The sequence below is a fragment of the Macaca mulatta genome, chromosome 11 (genome assembly GCF_049350105.2).
Source record: "Macaca mulatta isolate MMU2019108-1 chromosome 11, T2T-MMU8v2.0, whole genome shotgun sequence".
NCBI lineage: Eukaryota > Metazoa > Chordata > Mammalia > Primates > Cercopithecidae > Macaca > Macaca mulatta.
The window spans coordinates 111,109,036-111,122,463 of NC_133416.1; the positions used below are offsets into that span (position 1 = coordinate 111,109,036).

General features: G+C 42.9%; 1 protein-coding gene across 1 annotated transcript in view; it reads right to left on the reverse strand.

Moving 5' to 3' along the window:
• TTC41 (tetratricopeptide repeat domain 41) overlaps positions 1 to 13,428 on the reverse strand; it is a 72,441-nt gene that overhangs the window by 43,599 nt on the left and 15,414 nt on the right. Inside the window, exons 4-6 of the mRNA XM_077954829.1 lie at positions 10,043 to 10,203; positions 5,757 to 6,198; positions 2,235 to 2,474 (exon numbers count right to left, since the gene is read on the reverse strand). Coding sequence (XP_077810955.1) covers positions 2,235 to 2,474; positions 5,757 to 6,198; positions 10,043 to 10,203 — 843 coding nt within the window. The remainder of the gene's footprint in view (positions 1 to 2,234; positions 2,475 to 5,756; positions 6,199 to 10,042; positions 10,204 to 13,428) is intronic.

Genomic DNA, 13,428 nt, shown 5'->3' on the forward strand with positions numbered 1-13,428 from the left:
AGGAGAATCACTTGAACCCAGGAGGCAGAGGTTGCAGTGAGCTGAGATGGCGCCATTGCACTCCAGCCTGGGAAACAAGAGTGAAACTCTGTCTCAAAAAAAAAAAAAAAAAAAAATTGCATCTGAACACTTCAAAGCTGGCAATGTGGATTGGTTTGACCAATAACCACTGCTTGATCCTTACAAATAAATTCTGTAACGAAAACCAAATGTGGCTATCATGATCAGTATTAACAAGACATAATGGCCTATAGGCAATAGAGGAGCATTTCTCAGCTTTGCAGCTCTCCTTTGCCCTATTCCTTTGCAGCCACACTAATATGCATGCATATGTGTATGCACACACGTGTGCAACATACAAAGTGTGTAAGACCAAACGATCCTCAGTTTTAGTAACAGAAAAGAGGCTGCTCCATCACAGCCTAGAGGTCAAAGGGTCTCTCTAGGTTAGCCAATTTATGGTAGGAGTAATTTAGGTTACGAATTGACTATAATGCTAGACAGGCCATTAATTTCACAGGCAAAATGGATGCAGATGCATGTGACTAAAAGAGACCAGCTTACCTCAAAATGATTGATATGACATTTGGACAAGAGTCAAGAAAGAGAGCCCTTTACAACAACAATAACAACAACAACAACGAACCCAACATAGTGGATTCAAGTACTACAGTTCTGGCTTTTGGATATTTTCCATCATTGGAGGATGGGCTTATTTCTCCTGCCCAGGCCACATGGAGGTGAATTACTGCTATTACAATTCCTAATGCTATTCACAGCCTGATTCTGCAGCATGACAATTTTTTTTTTTTTCTGACAGTAGTGAATACTGTCAGCAGTGCTTTATATGTAGGTACACACTGCAGCAAATGGGGTGCAATTCACACCCAGAATTTTAACAACCACACCATGACACTTTAGTCCCTGCACCACCAAGGGTATGACTGCTCGCAGGGAAATGGAGAAATTGAGCACACTGCAAACCATCACACAGCAAGTGAACAGAAGAGTGCCCATAAATCTAAGAGCATCCTCATTCCTAGGCCTGCTCTCTCCTCCACATCACATAACTTGAGATAGTGGGAATGATTACAATGTAGGAGGGAAACAGTATAAACGATTTGTTAAAAAGGAAAGTAAAAAAGAACATAGTAAAGTTAAAAAGAAATTTGCATGAGCTTGGAATCTTCCAGGTGACTGTGATTTAAAGACTTTTCAAGTCCTTAGAGCTGAAGTGCTCTATGCAAGTAACTGACAAACAGTGCTCTGCTCTTAAGTCAGGTGTCTGTGACTGCCAAAGTTTCCTGGGTGCAGCTCTGCAGTCCTTTTCAGTAGGGGATACAAATTCTATTTCAGAATTAGAGAAGAGTTGAGAGGCTGTGGCAGGCAGATCACCTGAGGTCAGGAGTTCAAGACCAGGCTGGTCAACATGGTGAAACCCCATCTCTACCAAAAAAATACAAAAGTTAGCCAGGCATTGTGGTGGGTGCCTGTAATCCCAGCTACTAGGGAGGCTGAGGCAGGAGAACCGTTTGAACCCAGGAGGCAGAGGTTGCAGTGAGCCAAGATCACAACATTGTACTCCAGCTTGCGCAACAAGAATGAGACTCAAAAAAGAAAAAAAGAAAAAAAGAAAGAAAAGAATTGGCGCAGAGACAGAATCTATTTACCTCTTCTTTGTTAGTGTCAGAACACCACCTTGGTTTGGGGTAGCAATGCACCAAGTCGAAACCTCCACCCCCAGCTTCCCTCATATCTAGCTGTAGCCAACTAATGAAGTTCTGAGTCAAAGACACTTAAGGGGAAATGTTGGTATGAAATTTCCAGAAAAGCTCCTTAAAAGAGCAGCAAGGCCTTCTTCCTCCCTTCCTCCTTCCTGATGGCTGGAGCTCCAGCAGCCATCCAATGAGGTGGCCTTGAGAATGCACGCAGTGTAGTGAATCAGGGACACAGAAGGAGCTGGGCCCTAGGTGACTCCGTGGAGCCAACAGAGCAGCTCAGGACTGCCTGTTCCCAGAAGTCTATTATAGAAGAGAACAAACCCCAGCCATTGAAGTCAGGTCTCAGTTACTCATAATCAAGTACAAACCCTAACATATAACCATTTTCATACATGTCTATGGATTTGTTTCTATGGGAAAAATCCCAACTACAAGGCTTCCCTTGTATGTAGCTCCTGCTTTCCCTTAACCCCTTAACCAGCAGGTATTTCCACAGACCCAAGCCTTACTTACCAAGAAGCTTGTGCTCCACTGCACTTCTCAGGGACTGGTGCCAGAAATACAGAAGGCCATTGGGCTTCTCCTGGACCCACTGTTTGGTGGCATTGCGGAAGGCAGCCCAGTGCAAGGTGGCCACTTTGCAATGATTCCTGTAGCCCAGCATGTCCAAAAGCTGGAGTAGCTCATCCTCAGCCAAGCCACCATGCGACAGGCACAGTAAGCACAGAGCGTCGGCCACCCAGCCATCCAGCCCTGCGCAGGCAACACGATGATGACAAGAATAAGAGCTAACATGAGCCAGGTATCTTTCCAAATGTTTTATATGATTCAACAACCTTCTTTTTCAATCATCCTATAGGAAATACTATTATAGCCCCTGTCAAATGAGGAAAATGGAGCATAGAGAACTGAAATAACTTACCCAAGGTCACACAGAAATAAAGGCAGAACTGGGATTTGAACCCAGATAGCCTGGCTCCAGAGCCCACACATACTGTTAACCATTAAGCTATCGTTCATTGTCACAACGAACACACCCAGAGCTCTGGTTACGCACTGGCAAGCTTGCTCATTATTACACCGAGCATTTCTGCCTAGCAGTCTTTATTAAGGTTTTCCAACACCTAATTTGCATTTAAGGCTGTGAGTGGTTTTTCTGTATGATTGTTCTACTGTTAAACACAGTCACAGACATCACTTAAGCCAGCTCTTCATTACCCACCTGACCCTTAGATTTTTCCACCATAGCTGGACCTCCTTCTGGCTTTATGATCAACCGACTATAAAGAGATCCTTCAGACCATTCAGAGAAATGGTAACGCATAGTCTGCCACTCTGACTTTATCTCCCATGCTAGGACTGGGGAATGAGCCCAAATTACCTGCAATGTTGAAGCAAAGGCAGAGCTGTGCAACCCCAGTCAGTCACGCTTCCCTGAGGTTGGCCTTAGCACTTTTTTTTTTTTTTTAGACAGGGTCTCAGTCTGTCACCCAGGCTGGAGTGCAGTAGCACAATTATGGTTCACTGTAACCTCAACCTCCTGGGCTCAGGCAATCCTCCCACCTCAGCCTCCTTAGTAGCTGGGACTATAGGTGCGTGTCATCAGGTCCGACTGATTTTTTGTATATTTTGTAGAGACAGGGTTTCCCCATGTTGCCCAGCCTGGTCTCGAACTCCTGGGCTCATGTGGTCCACCCACCTTGGCCTCCCAAAATGCTGGAATTAGAGGTGTGAGCCACTACACCCAGCTGGCCTCAGTTTAACCAAGCTCTTCCTGCACCTGTGGCTGAGCTCCCTGGGCCTCAGTGGGGGTGGATGGGCAGAGCTGGGGGGTGGAGCAGTCTTTGATGGGGAGGAGACCCAGGCTTTCCTGCACAAACCTGGAGATGGAGGGCAACACAGCCACAGGCCACTTTGCCTGAGTGACTATTCTAAGGGCACAGAGAACTAGTTTCTACCTCCTTGTAGGAGCAGGAGGGCGCAGTAAATTTGAAGTCAATTTTCTTTACAGAAATACAAATTGTAGAGCAAAAAACCAGGGCAGGACAATATGTTGCACCAATCAATGTGTCTTTCTTTTTTTTTTTTTTTTTTTTTTTTGAGGCGTCCCGCTCTGTCGCCCAGGCTGTAGTGCAGTGGCACGATCTTGGCTCACTATAACCTCCACCTCCTGGGTTAAAGCAATTCTCCTGCCTCAGCCTCCTGAGTAACTGAGATTATAGGCACGTGCCACCATACCCAGCTAATTTTTGTATTTTCAGTAGAGGCAGGGTTGTGCCATGTTGCCCAAGCTGATCTCAAACTCCTGACTTCAGGTCACCTCAGAATCCCAAAGTGCTCGAATTACAGGCATGAACCACCATGCCCAGCTATGTCTTTCATTCCAAGTATTTTCTATTTCTCACCCCCACTTCCCCATCCCTGCTCTATTCTTAACTCACTGACCTTAAGAGACTGTTATAGCAGAGATAAAGAGAGAAAAACTCAAGTTTCAAAATAGACTTTTGAAGTTCATGGCAGTGACAATGGCTTGAGGGAACAAATTTTGACTCTCAAAAGCCTGATTGTTGAGTATCATAAAAATACATTCCTGGAGCCAGGCAAGGTAGTAGCACACCTGTAATCTCAGCTACTCAGGAGGCTGAGGCAGGAGGATCCCTTAAGTTGGAGGCCAGCCTGGGCAACATAGTGAGACCCTAGATTAAAAAAAAAAAAAACTCGTAACACATGGAATAAATTTTTTTTATGACAAACGATAAACTCAGTAAGTCCAGGATGATCTAAAGAGGATTTTTCCCCCCACTCAGGAGGAAAAGCATTTGTGAAACTGAGAAAGTATAGGAGAGAATCAGAGAGGAGAACAAGACTCAAGCAGAGCACAGAAGTTGGCAGAGGAGAGAGGACCCTCTGTTAGGATGTGGCCCCTGTCAGCCAGAAGCCACAGAGATCCAGCAACCTGAGAACAGATGGGCACACGGGTATCCTAGAGGAAGCCAGAAGAGAAGTCAACATCTGTGGGCCATGGAGACCATGGAGACCAGCAAGGACAGAGGACAACCAAGGCCACCTAGCACCCAGGCCCTTAGATCTCAGATCAACTCAAAGGAGACACGGGAAGGCCACAAATCCTCCCCCAACTGAGAAAATCCTGAGCTCACTGAAAACAAACCATACTGATGGAATTAACCTGAATGGACTGGATGAGGTATCTGCCATTAGCAGGCCTGTGGGCTCAGAAGAGAGACACATTGACTTATAAAAACAAGAAAGCTCCATTTCTTACATTCTTGGAGAATGCGACTGAAATTTATGTCTAACACAGTTCTCCTTACAGCCAACACACAGAGTCCTTTAGAGGAGGCAAATTTAGCAAATAAAAATACAGGATGCTCAGTAAAATATAAATTTCAGATAAATAATAAATTAATTTTTAGTGTGAGTATGTCCTGTGTAATATTTAGGACATTCTTATACTGAGAATTATTTGTTATTTATCTGTAATTCAAATAATTGTTAGCATAGGTATGTCCCGTGCAATATCTGAGACATACTTCTACTAAAGATTATTTGTTGTTTATCTGAAATTCAAATTTCATTGGGCAGGCCGGGCATGGTGGCTCACGCCTATAATCCTAGCACTTTGGGAGGGCGAGGCAGGTGGATCACCTGAGGTCAGGCGTATGAGACCAGACTGGCCAACATGGTGAAACTCTGTCTCTACTAAAAATACAAAAAATTAGCTGGGTGTGGTGGCGGGTGCCTGTAATCCCAGTTACTCGGGAGGCTGGGACAGGAGGATCTCTTGAACCCAGGAGGCAGAGGTTGCAGTGAACCAAGATCGTGCCACTGCACTCCAGCCTGGGTGACAGAGTGAGACTCTATCTCAAAAAAAAAAAAAAAAAAAAAATTTCATTGGGCATCCTGTGTTTTCTCAGACAACCCTGTCCCTAGAGTCCCCTTCCCTGTGCAGGAGTCCACCACACATCTTTCTCCCTGTGGACTCCCACAGAGTTGTCAACAATGGCCAAGGCCTACCTTCTCCTGAAGCCACAGTGTCTGAATTTGACCTTTTTGGTTGAAAAGTCCAACTGTAGTCTTCAATCCAGCGTTTGAGAACCAATTCCCAGAGCTCCTGAACAGAGACAGCCTCCAAGTACTCTTTCATACAGTGAAACTCATTGCGGTAGATTCTACATTCTTTCAATTCATTGGCTAGGATTGTGAGTTTTAAAGGACTCAGGTCTGGTTTTTTCCTCAAAGACTGTCTGCTGTGTTGGAAGGGGTCCATGTTGGGAATGGAGAGATGCTTTCTAAAGATGTTTAATTTTGTTTCTTCATCTCCTGTGCTAATGAGTTCCACTGTCCTCACATCCGGGCGGGCACACAATGACTTGTAGGACAGGCTGGAAGAGACGGTGCTCATGATAAATTTGCAATGAGGGGAGAGTGAGTGTGGCAGCCAGGAGAAATCTTTCGCCTGATGGAGAGAATCAAAGATACGTGAAAACATTAAAGACTTTAAAATTACTTTGTTGATGGTTTTTCAACTTAGAGTAGGTACAATATAGGGAGTAAGTATAGAATAAGGGTTGGAGTGAAGGCTATAAATAGTAACTTGAATTGCAAGCATTAAGTGCTAAGAAAATATCAAGTCACACTCAATAGAACCGTATTTGACTCGTGTCAGTTATGAATTTGATTGTGCAAATGTGAACTCTAAAAAGAGGTTCTTAGGAGCAAGTAATTTAATAAAATCACATACTTCTGAAGACTGACCTACAGGAATAAGCAGAGGAAACTGGAGAGCGCAATTGGAACCATTCAGTTGAAAAAGAGGATGTTATTTTATGCTGAGAAGTTGCCACTTGGTGCAGCAATACTATCACGAGTTAAATCATTTTATTTTGGAACAAAATAAATACCTAATAAGATCAATCTTTTCTCAATTCCTTTACTAGCCTTTCCCACAATACCTCTTTGCCCAATAACACCAACCATCACATACTCACTCTGAGCCAGGCACTGTGTTGAATGTGTCTGTAGGTACTAACTGTATTAATTACGGTTTTGAATTTCTGCATCTTAGGATTATTTAACATTCCTCAGGACCTTACACATCCAGCCCTTCCCAAGGCTAGCTAACTCCTGGGGGTGGTGGACAGCCTGCCTGGAATCTGCTTTTAGCGTGCACATCTAACTCATACAACAACCCTGCCCTAAATCAACCCAGGGCCAGGTACCAGACAACTAGAGGCAGCCTCTGTGCCCAAAGCCCATCAAAATTATTCAAATTAAGCCTGGGCAACATAGGGAAAACTCATCTGCACAAAAACACTTTTTTTTTTTTTTTAGTTAGCTGGGCATGATGGCTCATACCTACAGCCTGCAGTCCCAGCTACTTAGGAGGCTGAGGTGGGAGGATAGCCTGAACCCGGGAGGTAAAGGCTATGATTGCCATGATTGCACCACTGCACTCCAGCCTTAACTACAGAGCAAGATGCTATCTCAAAAATAAAAAAATAAATAAAATAAAAATAAAAATAAAAAATTCAAATTAGCCAACGCTAAACTGTTTACCCTGCCCTGCCTTGCCATTCCTATAGAAACCCCAGGCTGGGCACGGTGGCTCAAGCCTGTAATCCCATCACTTTGGGAGGCCGAGGCAGGCGGATCACAAGGTCAGGAGATCGAGACCATCCTGGCTAACATGGTGAAACCCCGTCTCTACTAAAAAATACAAAAAAACTAGCCGGGCGAGATGGCAGGTGCCTGTAGTCCCAGCTACTTGGGAGGCTGAGGCAGGAGAACGGCGTAAACCCGGGAGGCGGAGCTTGCAGTGAGCCGAGATCCCACCACCGCACTCCAGCCTGGGTGACAGAGCAAGACTCCATCTCAAAAAAAAGAAAAAAAGAAACCTCAGTAAAGGCTCTGGCTTCAGTTTCCCCTTTCTCCTGTCCTCTGCCTCCTGACCACCCTTGCCCTGGGTCCCTGCAGAGCGTGTCCCCTTCTCTCAGGAAATGTAAGTAATGACTTCGTCTTTCAGTGGTACTGGCCTCTCCATGTGGTCGCCCAACCATACCTCTGCAAATTAAATCCTGGGCATAATTTTAATACACGAACTCACCCCATCCTCATTACAACACTCTAGAAAGGCAGAGAAAGAAACTCAAGGATAGAGGAGCTACATGCCTTATCTAATTCAGTCTGCTAGTTTAAGTGGCAGAGCTGGGATTCAAACCAAGGGTCTGGCACCAGAGTCGGGCTCCTAAGCGCTCCCTAAACTGCTTCAGGTAACTGTCTGGCCATCCTTCCTCCTTCTAAAGAGCTCTGCCTCAGGCCCTTCTTCCAGAAAGCCATCCCCTCATGAGAGGCTGTCACAATACTACATATCAATCTGTAGCAGCACATGTCACAGTTGTGATATGACTTCATTAATGACTGCCATTCCCCACTAGAATGAAAGCTCCATTTCTTTACAGGGACTATGTCTGTCTGTCTTTGCGAATAGTGCTTTGCCTATAGTAAGAGCTCATGGTATATACAGTTTTTTTTGAGATGGAGTCTTGCTCTGTCACCCAGGCTGGAGTGCCGTGGTGTCATCTCAGCTCACTGCAACCTCCACCTCCTGGGTTAAAGCAATTCTCCTGTCTCAGCCTCCCAAGTAGCTGAGATTACAGGTGTGTGCCACCATGCCTGGCTAATTTTTTGTATTTTTTTTCAGTAGAGATGGGGTTTCACCATGTTGGTCAGGCTAGTTTCGAAATCCTGACCTCAAGTGATCTGCCTGCCTCGGCCTCCTAAAGTGTTGGGATTACATGCCCAGCATTATGATATATTAAATTAAAAAGCAGGTTAAGAAACAATGTGGTGTGTAACTTCTTTACATAAATATGTATATGTATATATAGATATCCATAGGTAAAAGCATATACAGCAGCAAAATATTTACCAGTGGTGAGACTGAGTGTATTTAATTTCCTATTTTCTTTTTTAATCATATTTCTATAAGAAACAGATCTTATTCACATATTCGATTACATATACTTTTAAGATTTAAAGAACCTGCTTCCCAAAGTAATAACTGGTGCCAAGTATTAGTAGAGGTTCCATTGATCCAATATTATTTCAAACAGGAGAAAAACTGAAGATGACAACCCATGAATGCAATGTTGTATGTGCAAAACCAGTGAAGATGAGGTAGACCAAACTATAATACATAAAGAACAATAAGACTGATCAAACTATAAAATAGAGGACAGATATGTGCATGGGGAAAGGCCCCAGTGGCTGGAACCAGAATGCCCAGGTCTGAATTCTGAGTCCACCACTTAACCATCTTAGGACCTTAGACAAGCCACCTACCATCTCTGTACTCAGTTCGCCCTGTGTGAATAGGGAAGATGAACACAGTCTCTTCCTCATATGGCTGTTGTGCGAATTAAATGCATTAATATTCTTTTTTGTTTTTGTTTTTGTTTCTTTGGGGACGGAGTTTCACTCTTGTTGCCCAGGCTGGAGTGCAATGGTACAATCTTGGCTCACTGCAACCTTTGCCTCCTGGGTTCAAGCGATTCTCCTGCCTCAGCCTCCCAAGCAGCTGGGATTACAGGTGCCCGCCACTATGCCTGGCTAATTTTTGTATTTTTAGTAGACACAGGGTTTCACCATGTTGGCCAGGCTGGTCTTGAACTCCTGACCTCAGGTGATCCACCCACCTCAGCCTTCCAAAGTGCTAGGATTACAGGTGTGAGTCACCGTGCCCAACTAAATGCATTAATGTTCTTAAAGTTCCAAAAATGGTGCCTGGCCCATTGTAAATATATTACAGAAGTATTTGTTCAATAAAATATAGAGCAGGGTTGGGTGCTCTATACCTGTAATCCCAGCACTTTGGAAAGCAGGCTGGGAAGCTCGCTTGAGCCCAGGAGTTCAGAATAAGACTGGGCAACATAGCAAAACCTCATCTCTACAAAAAGTTGAAAAAATCAGCCAGGCATGGTGGTGTGTGCCTGTAGTCCGGAGGCTGAGGCAAGAGGATGGCGTGAGCCCAGGAGTTAGAGGTTACAGTGAGCTATGATCATCCCACTGCACTCCAGCCTGGGCAACACAAAAGACCCTATCTCTTAATTAATTAAAATACAAAGCAGTAACTAAAAGCAGTGTTGGCTAAAACCAGAGATGTGTGATGCAATGGAAAGGTGTTATATATAATACATCCTAAATAATGAAGTTTTTATTATTTGTATTTCTTTTTTTAAATTGTTTTATTTTTATAAAGTTGTGATAAAATAATTTTAAACATCATTTTAAAAAGATGTTACCTTCTGACCTGAAATCCCATAAATGCCAATCAGTTCTTCAATTCCATCTAGTACAAGTATGCATGGTTTTAAACTGATGGAAGCAATGAACACTTCCACAAGAAGTGAAAAGACCAAGTCATCTGAGTCTTCATTAAGAATATCTGTTTCGAGCTGAGTACCTACAGCATAGAAATTTGTTCAAATTAGGTGGAAACGATTCTGTCATTGCTAAAACATGTTTATGAGCTGGGGAAGCAAAAGAGGTTGGGAAAAATGAGTGCTACTCACAGCTGTACGGCTAACACACATATGTATACATGTGATTACCATCCTCAAGATATTCAACCCAAAAGAGATAACAGTGATGTTTACCACCAGATTGTCTCCCACACATTTTCAGGATTTGATATAAAAACATTTTTGTATGATCCAAAACATTACTCTCATCTTCCAGAATGCAAAAACAGGCCATGTTACAAAGAGTTAGATACGAAGAGAAGTCCTGTGATCTGTGAAGTTTCTGACACTCCTTAACATTGGGTGCGTGCTTAGGGTCACAGCCACCGCCCTGGGCTCTTCCAGTAATGCTCAAATACAGAAGCTCCCACCCACTGTCTCCTCTCCTTGGACCTAGCCCATCTTAAACTTAACAGAAACAATCCTAAATTCTACCCACACTATTGGACCCTAGACTTTGGACTCTGGAAAGTATATGATCTTAGGAAGAACTAAGCTATGAACCCCCAAAAGGCAAAGGAAGTCATTAGAGATGTTTGACTTTCAGACTGTGATAAAGTGACCTAGTAGCAGCAACCCCAAGTTGTAATCGACTACCTAATACTCTAAGAACATTTTACTGCAACTTCCGTCTTGCTTTTATTTTTCAAAAGCAATATTTTCTACAGAAATTTAAGCATGTTGAGGTCTGGAAAATCGAGTCACATGTAGAAGCCTTAACGGATTAGGCCTCTCAGATGCATTAAGATTTTGTTAGAATCGTTGAGAGTGATTATGTTTAGCAAATATTTGTCAGTTGCCTATTATGTGATGGTTCCATGCTAGATGCCGAGAGGAGATAAAATGATTCATGTATGAAGTCAACCACCTAAAGGAAGTGGAAATTGATTCTGTATACAAATAGCCACATTTCAAGGCAGAATATGAGTCTGAAGGTTACTGAAGCTTGATGTAGAACCATCACAGTAAAGAAAAGCTCCGTGTGGAAGACACTTCAAATAAGCCTTTAAGGGTGCACAGGCAGAGACGAGGAGAAGGGCATATCATCAAGACAGTATTGCCAAAGGCTGGGACATAGGAAGGCGCCATGAACACTTGAAAAATAGGACATTGCTTAGAGAGCAGTGGTTCTTAACAGGAGAGGTTCCAGGGTTTTGAGACATCCTACAACACAGGACAGTCATACCCAATGAAGCTTTGTCCCCAGGTCTACCTGATTTTCAAATATTTCAACAATCCCGTAAGAGGGAAAAGAATTGATAATGACCTAACCTAGAAACCAACTCCATTTTACATATGAACACAAAGTATTTTTTGTATGGTTTTAAAACACATTGAATTTTCTAGAATGCAACACCACATAAATTGATGGAAGATTATACATTGCTTTGTCTAAAATGACACCAAGATTTAGTCACCATTTCAGAAAATCACCACCCAATAGCAATATTACCTATGATATTTGAGTCTTTTTTTTTTCTTTTTTCTTTTTTCTTTTTTTTTCTTCTTTTCTTTTCTTTTTCTTTTTTTTTTTTTTTTTTTTTTTGAGGTGGAGTCTCACTCTGTCGCCCAGGCTGGAGTACAGTGGCTTGATCTTGGCTCACTGCAACCTCTGCCTCCCAGGTTCAAGCGATTGTCCTGCCTTGGCCTCTCGAATAGCTGGTCTTACAGGCACACGCCACCAAGCCTGTCTAATTTTTTGTATTTTTAGTAGAAACAGCGTTTCGTCATGTTGGCCAGGCTGGTCTCAAACTCCCAACTCCAGATGATCCCGCCTGCCTCAGCCTCCCAAAGTGCTGGGATTACAGATGTGAGCCACCATGCCCGGCCAATGTTTGAGTCTTTAATACGACACACCCACATCAACCTATATTTATAGACGAAACTTATTGCTTTCGTGGCGATTTTCTATACAGAGGCACTATGTCTTCAATTCAAGTCTGAGCATTTACATGTTCAAATACACATTGTTTTATAATAAGTTACTTTCTCTATATTCATCTTATAGTAGAGTAGAGTTGTGTTAACTTTAAAGAGATTTTTATAACACAAAATGATCATAAAATCAACGACTTGAAACTTTTTTTATGAATGTGGGACATTAAGAAAGTAAAGGTGTCAGAAAAGATAGATATTGAGCTTATGTCAAACAATGAAAAATGATTTTCAAGAAAAGGAAGAGAAAGAAATTCAGCTTGATGATTTATCCCTTAAGCTTTTATTTTAAAACCTTTAAAAGTATGAACACCATTGAGATTTCAGGACTTAAATGACAGAATTTTACAGCAGAAGGGGTTCTTGGAAATCATCTAGCCTAGTCCAGAACCCTCATTTTGTAGATGAGGAAACTGAGGCCCAGAGAGGTGAATGTGAATACACAGATCACCAGAAGCTTTTTTTTTTTTTTTTTTTTGAGACGGAGTCTCGCTCTGTAGCCCAGGCTGGAGTGCAGTGGCCGGATCTCAGCTCACTGCAAGCTCCGCCTCCCGGGTTCACGCCATTCTCCGGCCTCAGCCTCCCGAGTAGCTGGGACTACAGGCGCCCGCCACCTCGCTGGGCTAGTTTTTTGTATTTCTTAGTAGAGACGGGGTTTCACCGTGTTAGCCAGGATGGTCTCGATCTCCTGACCTCGTGATCCACCCGTCTCGGCCTCCCAAAGTGCTGGGATTACAGGCTTGAGCCACCGCGCCCGGCCCAGAAGCTTTTAAAACACTATTTTTTCTAATGGTTTGTTTTCAAGCCGTGTGTGACCACCATTTCTTAGTGTAGATGGCTCACAAGCAGCCCCTGTGAGAGCCTACAGAGGTATGGATCCTCTGCCTCTTCCACAACATTGGCATAGAGTATAAGTCACAAGGTGAATGTGAATGAACCTCAGGAAGTATATACCACCTGACAATCACAGAGCATAGAACACTAATATGATTAGCAAAAATTAATCCTAAGCAAAAAAAATACTCGTGGCTGATGCTTATAGATTTATATTTTTGTATATGAAGGAAAATATATATGTTGATTGGTTTTAAAACTACATTTTTGGTGATTATAATTATTTTTTCGTTACTAGTATTGGAAAATGATTCTAAACATTTCTCCTTATTTTGGCAGGAACAATCTGTCTCTACTAAATGACAATGGCCAGTTGCCTCATTTAAATGGTAATAGCT